Raw genomic sequence first — 12,403 nt, 5'->3', positions numbered from 1 at the left:
GGGCAGGCGCTGTAAACTACGCCCAGTCAAACCAGACCCTGCCCTGTTTTTAAAAATACTGATCACAAATCTTAAGCCTGTGGATAATAAGAATTCAGCGTTACTTTGAAGCGTGTTTGTAATCTGATTCAAAAAACTGGCAGCGTCTAATGTTTCTTGCGGCTTACGATGCGAATAGATGGCATTGTGTAACCCACCCCCCTCCAATCTAAGCTGAACGCGGTCGGCCGGATCCACGCCCGCAAGGACACCATCGAGCATGGCCTGTATAGCCGTATGAATGGCTCGAACCCCCTCTACAAATGATGTAACCCTGTCCAAATTAACAAACCGATAGTGATTGTGGTACTCAACGGCTCTGAAATTCGGTCGTTGTCGTTCATAACTGTTAATTGCCTCTAAGTATACATGTTGCCGACCTTCGTCATTACCGGGTGACTCAACACGGCCTGCATCATCATATATGGGGCTTGCATCGCGCTCAATATTGTCAGCCTGTGATTCGTCATTCGGTAATGCATGGGGTGGGGATTGATCTAAATCTACACGCCTCGCACTGTGCTGACCGCCTACCACATGTTCCCTGTGCCGCTTGCGTTTTCTCAATTGGCCACCTACCGCATGTTCCCTGTGCCGCTTGCGCTTTCTCGATCTGATTAATGTTGTTACAGCCTGTTTCACCTTTGCGCGTCGGAATAACTGTGAGATCTTGTATGTTAAACAAGGTTTAATTCGTGGTTTTTTTTTACAGTCATTTAAATTTAAAACACGTTTCAAACCATTGCCTAGCATGCCTAGTCACGGATCAGTTTCATTTATTTCTGCAAAATGATGTATGTTGGCTTTAATAAATTCAGTGGTCTTAACCGACCGATCTATGTATTTTGACATGACATTCATATACGTCTCAACAACTTCTTTAACAATGTCTTGTTTACATTTACTACCGTGGCACACACCTTTAATGTGTTTTAACAAGTATCCGGCTTTTACGCCCATGTTCTCAACATCTTCCCGTATCTTACCCAACAGCGCGTAAAATTGTATTTCAGCGTCTTGGCCTAATTGTTCTGAATTTTGACATTCATCAACTATGTCGGGCGCTAGCCCTCGCGCCGGTACACAAGCATCAGCCGATGCGTGTACCAGGGCTGTCGTTGTAAAAATATTGGGCATTGATGTTACACAATCAACCGTTGTAGTATCACCAGGTATTCCTGCAACGGCTGATAATACTTCATCAGAACTATTCTGCGGATCTTGTGTCGTTGACTCTACACAGTTTGTAATAAGCTCTTGCCCATTTATGTCATCAATATCTGATATCACAGGATTACCGGCTATGTGTCTTGTTTCTGTTTCAGAGCAATCCTGTGTATCGGTAATAGTGATGACATCGGATTGCGACAATTGCTTAACATTACTTCTTGAGTCAATATTTGATAACAAACCAATGCCTGCTATGTGTCTTGTTTCTGTTTCAGAACAAACCTGTGTATCTGGAATTGTGATTACAGCGGATTGCGACAATTGCTTAACATTACTTCTTGAGAGACGCGATGCCCTCTTAACCTTTACAGTCTTTGTATTACCAGCGACATCCCGGTCTGCAGTGTTAAACGCTGTGTGTTTTGATGTTACAGCAACATCATTACTTACGCATGATACAGTTTGTAACGCGATCCTTCTCCGTTGCGGCTTATCATTTTCGGAATATGACAATTTTCTTTTCAGATCTGTAAATGTTGAATTATGACTTCTCTCATTCGTTCTTGGTCGAGCTGGCTTTCGTTTGTTCGGGACGATACAGCCGTTATGCACAGCCATAACTGATGACCTAGCAACGTCCTTATGTACAATTGCCGGCGTTACGAATTGATGGTTCTCCGCTTCAGCGGCGGTTGTGCGTTTTGATATTTTCCCGCTTGTACTAGGTCTGTGTATCTGCGCGCATGTATCACTGACTGTTGGTATCAAAGGAGCATAGCGTCTTGCTACAGCATCATCTGTAATACATATATTATAAAATAAATATAAACGACTCTGCATGTAAATCAGTATTTAAATCACCGCATAACAATATACCATATAACAGTGTTTGATTACACACCTGCTGCTGCGAATTGATGGCTTTCCGTTTCAGCGGCGGTTGTGCGTTTTGATATTTTCCCGCTTGTACTAAGACGGGGTATTTGCGCTACTGTATCACATCCTGATGGTATCGTCGGCGCATAACGCATTGCTACAGCGTCATCTGTAATACATATATTATAAAATAAATATAAACAACGCTGCCTGAAAATCAGCATTTAAATCAACGCATAACAATATACCATATAACAGTGCTTGATTACACACCTGCTTTATATTCGAATGTTTTAGCACGACCCCCTGTCGCGTGTGGGAAAAACGGTTGCTCATCAACAACATTGCTGTTCTGTATAGATGTGTTGTGACAATAATCAGGTTTGTTCAATATATCCCGTAGAATAACATCAGCCGTCGCATCATCCATTTTTGTGGCATCTTTAGCCGGTGAAAAATGAAAAATAAAAATAAAAAAAATAAAAAATATTACATACGGTATAAAATTAGAATAACATGAAAAAGCGATTCATTACTGAGAATATAAAGTGTGTACAGTTGACAACAAATCAGCACAACTGTACAAGGTTTATTTTTAATTCTTTAGCCGTGGAAAAATAAAAAATAAAATGAAAAATAAATAAAGATATCATGTTACTCACAATCTGGCGCCAATTCCAAAATATTATTAAAATCCGGTATAGCGCTGAAGTCTAAGCCAAAGGGACTATCAACAGACAAATCGAGATTCTCTGTATTTGTGATTACTGTCAAATCGTGGGAAATAAAAATGAGAAAATAATAATTATTTAATAATTACTATTTAATAATTACTTATCAATGTATCCAGACTGTTGTACGTTCATACTATTTAAACTTTTAAAAATGAACAAATTGTAGACCTTGACTATAATTTCATACTATTTAAACTTGAAATATAAATAAAAACGCGTCAATGTCCTTTATAGACATAGCTTACTTTGAGAGGTTTGATAACTTGGCAAAGCATCATCATCATCAGAAGAAGAAGATCTGTTTCTAACCATGAAAGTGTTTTTGTTGTTGATGTTCTGCATTGTCTGTCTCTGAAAATGAGAGACGGTTAATTTTAGTTGAAATATTGTGTTGGCGCATTCCCAAAATGAACCACTAGATGTCGCTATTACCACATATTTAAATAACATTCAGACAGCCACATTATTAAAACTATATGTTCTATGTGTTACAATGCATCGCTAAACAACTACATCAATGTGGTATACCCACATTGATGTTGCTGTTTAGCGATGCATTTCACATATGAGTGCATAATGCGCTTTGTACAATAGGTTTGAAATATTAACATATTATACATGTATGCCTAAAAACAAAGGATGCAATGGCAGGACAGAATCGTGTAACAGTGTGTATATCGTGGCATAGAAACAACATATTTAAACAGCATTCAGAGCCATATTTGTAAAATAAATAAAAAAAAAAAAAAAAAAAAAAAAAAAATGCAATATGTATAAATATAATAATAATAATAATAATTATGATAATAATAATAATAATAATAATAACAACAACACTTACCATTATAACTTCAAGTGTGTATAGCTGTGCGGCTTCAGTTGAAATTTCTTCTCAGTGCACTTCAGTGATGTGGTCTGTTCTTATAACACTGGCTGTGAGCCATATGGCCCCCACCAACCTGTGGTACGCCGTCCCACATTTCCAAGATGCTTGGGCGGGACTTTTAAATATATAAATTCTAGTCTATAATTTAGTAAATGTGATAAATATTTTCAGTTACAATAAAGATATAATCTTTTAGCTGTTTCTTAAATGTCATACACAGTGCATCAAACGCATACCAAATACATTTATATTATATATACAGAAGAAAATAAATAAATAAATAAATAAAAAAAATAAAAATCCTGAGTGGTCTAAACTACTTGTATAGATTGAATGGAAGTCATTCCAAATGGGTATATCTTATACTGTAGAATATGAGGCTCATAAAAAGCGCATAAATTATTTAATAATAAAATGAATTTATAAAAAGCATTATACAGAAGTTCTTATGAACTAATGTGCATGAATACAAAATTATTTTATGATTCCATAAATATACACTGGCTTACTGATTTGTAGCTAAAATTACAAAAAATATTGTCTTTGTACATGAATACAAAATTATTTTATGATTCCATAAATATACACGGGCTTACTGATTTGATTAGGACCCATCACCATGATATCTCATTATGGTATGTAATGAATCCAAAAGTTGGAAAAATCCGATTTGAGTTAACACATAAACCTGTAGGTGGTGCTAATGTTCCTCTACAGAGATAACAATCGAAAATGGTCATGGTCAAATTATAAGCAATGGTCATGGTCAAATTTGCACATCGTGCTTCTGAGGGGTTTCTGTGACATTTAAAATGACCTTTGTGACATTTTAAAATGATCTTTTAATTAGTGCCATGTGTGATGAACCCTTGCTTCTAAGAATGGTCATGGTTAAATTGTACATCGTGGCTTCTGAGGGGTTTCTGTGACATTTAAAATGACCTTTGTGACATTTTAAAATGATCTTTTAAATTAGTGCCATGTGTGATGAACCCTTGCTTCTAAGAATGTTCATGGTTAAATTGTACATCGTGGCTTCTGAGGGGTTTCTGAGCATTTAAAATGACCTTTGTGACACGGTCATTAGTGATTATCCTTTTTAAAACTGTAACATGTGTGACTCATGAAGTTTCAGCTGCTGGAATGTAAGAACATTTTGTGTTACAAAAAAAAAAAAAAAAAAAGATGTATTTTAAAGTGTGTGTCATATGTGACATTCTGCGACGGGGTGTTGCGCGACACTCTGCGACTGGTGTTACGCGACAATTTTTAATACGGTTTAATATCGAACACTATAAATTTTATATTAATTTTATATTAAGCGATATAAAACACTATCATTTAATATTAAAAGGGGGCGGGTCCTAGGGCAAGGGGGCGTTAACAACTGTCAAGTTTGACAGAAAGGTTGACTTTATCTACTGTCCATCACATCTCTATTGTCCTCCAAATCAGCGACTCTGTTTGCCACGTGCGTGAGATCAGATTGAATGGTAGAAATGCGTGCCTGAAAGGAGTCCTGAATTCGCTTTTCCATATTTAGCAGGTTCTGCTGGAGGTCCTGCCAAGTGGGGAGGGAGCGCAGGTGTGCCATAAGTGTAGCCATATCTGCATTCTCCACAGCGACAGGCGGAGGCTGGTGTTTGGAGGGAGAGCTCAGCGCTCCATCCTTCTTCTGTGGATTCGAGGCCATGGATGGTAAAACGGGAGCGGGTATAGTAGGATCAGTAACAGAGGTCCCGAAAAGTGTATGAAAGGCAGCAGAGTGTGAGGCCGCAGCTGGATCTTTTTTAGAGTTACCAGAGCCACGTTGTCTTTTCATTGGTCAGGGCAGGAAGGATAAAAATCCAGGACAGGGTCTAGCATGATAAAGTGTTAAGGTGACAAAAGCATATCTTGATAAGAATGGCAACACATCGATCCCTCTTTGTGGCTTGATCACAACATTACATCACTTTGAGCACGTCGACGTTGATGACTGGGCGGACCTCCAGGTCCATAGTCAATGTATTAGAGCACTAATTAAACTGAAGGGAGCAGGAGTTGGAACCAGTGTCACCACCAGGGGTAGTATCCAAACTGAGAACCAGCCAATGATATAGACACACAATGCTAGTATCACTTTGCTTCCAAGATGGCCGCTGCCTGCCAGGGGCAGCTCCAGAACTCAGGGCAGAGTCCGCAGCAGCTGGGGAGCAGAAGCGCAGCACAGCCCTCCAGGCTTCCGAGCAGAGTGAAATTGAGGCTCCCGGCGCGACCACGGTGAGCAGGCCTCAACCCGCGAGAAGAGGTAAACCCGGTTCCGACTCCACAGCACTAATCCAACGCTTCAGGACATGTAGGGCAGGCAGAGGAGGGACAGTAAGAGCCTAGGTGCAGCAGTAGGGCTAATATAGAAGACTTTTCTCCGGGAGCACTTCACAAATTCGTCTGTCCTGTGTGTCTGCCAAGCTGTGTGTCCTGTGGTCTGGAAGCTGCAGGGCACAGATCTGCCAGTTTCAAAGGAAAGGGAAGAATTGGACTTAGGGTGGCGCACTCTAGCAAAATGTATTTAGTAAAATTTAACTTTTATTAGTATTCTCGGTTAAAAAGCCAAGTACTGTGAAATATTAAAATATATGAAAACAAATGTGAGACAAAGTGTAACATGTAATCTTAAAAACCCACACTCTCAAAACCCACTGTGCTGTGCAATGTCTTATATCTATATATACTTCTTTTGAATATATTCCAGGTTCTATGACCTTTTGTATCTAAGACTTGAAGCTGTCAGAATGTGATCTCATTATTAAATTGACCATGAACTTAGCCTGGATTTTACGTCAGTAATACAGTGTTTGTTGGTTTCTATAAAACCAGTATTCCCAAAACTGATCTGCTAGATACCAATTAGGATCCGTACTACCACCTTTATGATCCTTAAATCATTAATACAGGGTAGTTAGATCCTGTCGTGTATGTATTTATAAAATATCGTCTGATGGAACCTCCTTACATTAATTCCTAAAGACAGGACTCCTCGCTCTCAGTCTCAGCTGTCAGCGTGACTGTATTTAGTCAATATTCCACAATTACTTGAAATTCCACTTTGCGCTCTCAGTCTAGGCTGTCAGCGTCTGTGGATATTCTTATATCTATTGTGTTTGCTTAACTGCAAATATTAATATCAAGTATTGTGGTTTTCTTATACATAGGAGCCTGTTTCTCACTGATACATTTGTGTAGTGATTTTCAGAAAACCTCCTAGAGATTTTCTGGTGTCTTTTTAGGCTTGTGCTCTCAGTCTATGCTGTCAGCACACCGAATAGCATCGGAGGAAATATTGTATACACAAACGATAGCTCATACACTTTTGGGATTAGCTTTGTATTATCTCAAGCAGATCAGTACTAATCATATATTATGCATCGGGCAGGTACACTTAACTCATTAATCGCATTGTGTTAATTCTGATACCCCTATAAGCCTTGTCTAATGTACACGTTCTTTGTGCTGCCTGCCAGTAGGTGTAACACTATTCCACCAAAGGTTGGAGTCTCTAATAAATTTAATTAGCAATTACAGTCTTATTTCTGAAATATTCTCTCAGTGTGTCTTAGATCTGGGAATTATATATAACTTCCAGATATAATTTGCACTGTATAGTCCTTCTCAGGCACAGGTGAAAATAAGTGCTACCTTATGAGAGATACAATTGCTAAATGTTGCAATAAGTTGCTTCTTATTGCATTGAAGCTACCGTGCTATGAGTTTTTGTCAGAGCCTGGTAGCTGTGCTGTTGTTACAAATCTGAGTGAATCACATGTTTCCTTAGAGTTGATACAGTTACCAACTATGGCACATTGATATATTTGCACTTCAGCTGTTTATCTAAATGTAACAGTTGTAATATTGCTGCATAAGATTGTGAAGTTCAATGAAAAAGCCCACTTATTTGTATCATAAATAAGTTGGATATCACTCAAATTATGCTTTCAGCTGGTAGTGTGGTTATATTGCGTGCACACCTGGAGATTTTTACATGCAAATTGCAGGTTAATCTATAAACGTTGTAGGTTGTAAGCTGTTCTAAACATTTTAATATCTGCAGGCTGATCTATACATGATACTGACTAACAACCGTTGGTATTGCTAACTGAGACTAATCTGTACACATTCCTGACATGCTGGTCTAACTTTTTCTGTGTGATTGACTGACTACAGGCTAATAGGTACGTGTAGCTGGCTGCAGGTTAATGAACACACATTGCTGACTGCGGGCTTTTCTATACGTATGCTGAGTAAAGGCTGTTCATACTCCTCACTCTAAACTAATCTTTCCACATTCTGACTATTGCTTCTAACTAAGACATGCACATAGGTTTTAGCACATGGGGAGAGCGTGATACGCCGACGCGCGTTTCACAGTTCAGGTTTCGTCAGAGCTCTGTAGTCAGTCAATCACACAGAAAAAGTTAGACCAGCATGTCAGGAATGTGTACAGATTAGTCTCAGTTAGCAATACCAACGGTTGTTAGTCAGTATCATGTATAGATCAGCCTGCAGATATTAAAATGTTTAGAACAGCTTACAACCTACAACGTTTATAGATTAACCTGCAATTTGCATGTAAAAATCTCCAGGTGTGCACGCAATATAACCACACTACCAGCTGAAAGCATAATTTGAGTGATATCCAACTTATTTATGATACAAATAAGTGGGCTTTTTCATTGAACTTCACAATCTTATGCAGCAATATTACAACTGTTACATTTAGATAAACAGCTGAAGTGCAAATATATCAATGTGCCATAGTTGGTAACTGTATCAACTCTAAGGAAACATGTGATTCACTCAGATTTGTAACAACAGCACAGCTACCAGGCTCTGACAAAAACTCATAGCACGGTAGCTTCAATGCAATAAGAAGCAACTTATTGCAACATTTAGCAATTGTATCTCTCATAAGGTAGCACTTATTTTCACCTGTGCCTGAGAAGGACTATACAGTGCAAATTATATCTGGAAGTTATATATAATTCCCAGATCTAAGACACACTGAGAGAATATTTCAGAAATAAGACTGTAATTGCTAATTAAATTTATTAGAGACTCCAACCTTTGGTGGAATAGTGTTACACCTACTGGCAGGCAGCACAAAGAACGTGTACATTAGACAAGGCTTATAGGGGTATCAGAATTAACACAATGCGATTAATGAGTTAAGTGTACCTGCCCGATGCATAATATATGATTAGTACTGATCTGCTTGAGATAATACAAAGCTAATCCCAAAAGTGTATGAGCTATCGTTTGTGTATACAATATTTCCTCCGATGCTATTCGGTGTGCTGACAGCATAGACTGAGAGCACAAGCCTAAAAAGACACCAGAAAATCTCTAGGAGGTTTTCTGAAAATCACTACACAAATGTATCAGTGAGAAACAGGCTCCTATGTATAAGAAAACCACAATACTTGATATTAATATTTGCAGTTAAGCAAACACAATAGATATAAGAATATCCACAGACGCTGACAGCCTAGACTGAGAGCGCAAAGTGGAATTTCAAGTAATTGTGGAATATTGACTAAATACAGTCACGCTGACAGCTGAGACTGAGAGCGAGGAGTCCTGTCTTTAGGAATTAATGTAAGGAGGTTCCATCAGACGATATTTTATAAATACATACACGACAGGATCTAACTACCCTGTATTAATGATTTAAGGATCATAAAGGTGGTAGTACGGATCCTAATTGGTATCTAGCAGATCAGTTTTGGGAATACTGGTTTTATAGAAACCAACAAACACTGTATTACTGACGTAAAATCCAGGCTAAGTTCATTGTCAATTTAATAATGAGATCACATTCTGACAGCTTCAAGTCTTAGATACAAAAGGTCATAGAACCTGGAATATATTCAAAAGAAGTATATATAGATATAAGACATTGCACAGCACAGTGGGTTTTGAGAGTGTGGGTTTTTAAGATTACATGTTACACTTTGTCTCACATTTGTTTTCATATATTTTAATATTTCACAGTACTTGGCTTTTTAACCGAGAATACTAATAAAAGTTAAACTTTACTAAATACATTTTGCTAGAGTGCGCCACCCTAAGTCCAATTCTTCCCTTTCCTTTGAAACCAGTTTCTTATATTGGCAACAATATAACCAGTGGCAGCACCCCCCTAGATTGACCAGTTATTAGGCAATACATCATATGATGGGGTATTCTATAATAAAATCAAATTAATTTCTAAACTAGTGCAGTAGTTTTCCCACTTCCTTTTCCCCCATAACTACAGATCTGCCAGTGCCTGGAACAGCTCTTTCACTCTGTGCAGGAAGCTAGGTATAATAAGGAAGTCCCCCTCCAGTGTAAGCTCCAGGAAGGGCAAGATGGTCGCCGAGCTACGAAACCCCAGATCAGTCTGCACAGCTCATTGCACAGTGCTTGGGACAGAAGGCTGGTAAGTAAGCGCCCAGGTGAGCGGGAATCCAGCCCAGGTGGCAGACGGCTGCAGTGAAGAGGGAGAGGTTCGAGCGGCCGCTTATATGGAACGTGGCCGCGCGCCCAGCTACGGAGGGCGGTGTCGGCTACGGGAGTAAATGGGGACCCCAGCTTATGGGTAAGGACAGGGCCGCAACCTGCGGGAGCACAATGATCACTCCCAGGCTCCGCAGCCCTGTTTCACAGCAGAGCCACACACATGGGATTGCGAGGGTGACTGTCAGATGGCCTCCGGTGACAAAAGGAAGTGACAGGGAACACGAATATAAAAGAGGGCCTGGTTGGAGCACACATAAAGCACGTCTTCCTCTCCAGTCAGGCCACGCCCCTATTTGGCACTCCACCCCTATTTGACACTCTAATAAAAGTTTTAAAAATCTTGTGGCTGCAAAAACAGCCACACCGTTTTTACAGTGTCCCTGCTCCTGCCGCACCAAAAAAAAGCTGAATTGCCTGAGCCAGGAGGCGGGGTTATAGGGAGGCTGGACCGATGCATGTTGGCAGCCCAAAAGTTTAACTGTTTGGTGCCGGATCCTCTGACGCCGAATACAACTCAGTGTAAATCCTGTGGATCTAGTGTGGACCCTGAAGGAGAGAAAAAAATTCTCTCCAGGGTGTCAAGGACATGGAGCCCTTGACAACCATGAAGCCACTTCCCAGGTCCTGACTGGCCCACAGCTATCTCAAAACTAAATAAGGGGTACTATCAATGGGTGAAACCATCGATGGTTCCCTTACAGATGGTTTCCCGCCATCGAGGTTATCCATCACTAATACTATTGATGGATAACCCACCGATGGCCATCCCTACCATGTACACCACCCCACAACTCCCACCTAGCTAAACCATGTGTTGGGGGAAGGGTGGTGTACATGGTAGGGATGGCCGTCGGTGGTATTATTGATGGATTACCCCTTGGCTGCTCTATGCCCCTTCCAAATCGCACTGAGTTGCATCATTGGCAAAGCCCCCCATTTTGCAGTGCCAGGAATTATGGCTTTGTGTAGTGCGTGGGCCAGGGTCACTGACCCCTGCCCCTCTCTGTCTTCCTTCAGTCAGTGTACACTGTGACCTGGGTAAATCCCAGCAGGGGCTAGGCAGGTACTCTCATGGCAAGAGACCAGATGCTCATAGCTACAGTCTGTGATGGTCTCCATGCAGTGATGAAGGTAACAGGGGCAGCTGGACGGTATCCGGTCGATAGACAGTGTCTAGTTAGTCAATAGATAGACACCATGGCCCTCATTCCGAGTTGTTCGCTCGTTGCCGAGTTTCGCTATATTGCGATTAGTCGCTTACTGCGCATGCGCAAGGTTCGCAGAGCGCATGCGGTTAGTTATTTTACTCAAAAGTTAGGTATTTTACTCACGGCATTGCGAGGATTTTTCATCGTTCTGGTGATCGGAGTGTGATTGACAGGAAGTGGGTGTTTCTGGGCGGAAACTGGCCGTTTTATGGGTGTGTGTGGAAAAACGCTGGCGTTTCTGGGAAAAACGCGGGAGTGTCTGAAGAAACGGGGGAGTGTCTGGGTGAACGCTGGGCGTGTTTGTGACGTCAAACCAGGAACGAAACTGACTGAACTGATCGCAGTGTAGGAGTAAGTCTGGAGCTACTCAGAAACTGCTAAGAAATTTCTATTCGCTATTCTGCTGATCTAACATACACTCCCAGAGGGCGGCGGCCTAGCGTGTGCAATGCTGCTAAAAGCAGCTAGCGAGCGAACAACTCGGAATGAGGGCCCATACGTTAGACAGACATTAGGTCCACAGGGTCAAAAGGTCGACATGACAAAGGTAGACAGTACAAAAGGTCGACGGTCAAAAAATCGACATGAAAATGGTCGACATAAAAAAAGAGAATTTTTTTTTTTACATTTAATGTTTTTGGACTATTTCATACCTTCTCTATCCATGTCGGCATAGAGTTGGTCATAAACCTTGTGGCGAGCGCAGCGTGGCGAGGGTATGCCTTTCTACAATTGGGGGTCCCAGATGACAAAACAATCCACACAGACCACAAAAATGCAAAAAACATGGTGTCTACCTTTTCTATGTCGACCATTTTCATGTTGACCTTTTGATCCTGTCGACCTAATGTCTGTCTAACATATGGTGCCTATCTATTGTCTAACAAGACACAATGTTTTATACCACACCCCAGCTGGACACCCTCTGGTCTGTACTATGAAAGATGGCG

General features: G+C 40.5%; 1 protein-coding gene across 1 annotated transcript; it reads right to left on the bottom strand.

The window, feature by feature from the left end:
• Positions 1-267: 267 nt before the first annotated feature.
• On the bottom strand, positions 268-2,594 carry LOC134985576 (uncharacterized). The gene is made up of 3 exons (XM_063950397.1): positions 2,359-2,594; positions 2,111-2,254; positions 268-2,006 (listed from the first exon to the last, which is right to left on the bottom strand). Exons 1-3 carry the CDS (start codon positions 2,513-2,515, stop codon positions 799-801), a joined length of 1,509 nt encoding a protein of 502 aa, XP_063806467.1. The 5' UTR covers positions 2,516-2,594; the 3' UTR covers positions 268-798.
• Positions 2,595-12,403: the final 9,809 nt, after the last annotated feature.

This window comes from Pseudophryne corroboree (assembly GCF_028390025.1).
Source record: "Pseudophryne corroboree isolate aPseCor3 chromosome 5 unlocalized genomic scaffold, aPseCor3.hap2 SUPER_5_unloc_1, whole genome shotgun sequence".
Lineage (NCBI taxonomy): Eukaryota > Metazoa > Chordata > Amphibia > Anura > Myobatrachidae > Pseudophryne > Pseudophryne corroboree.
Note: the sequence above shows the minus strand (reverse complement) of the source record. Positions and strands in the feature narration are given on the sequence as shown.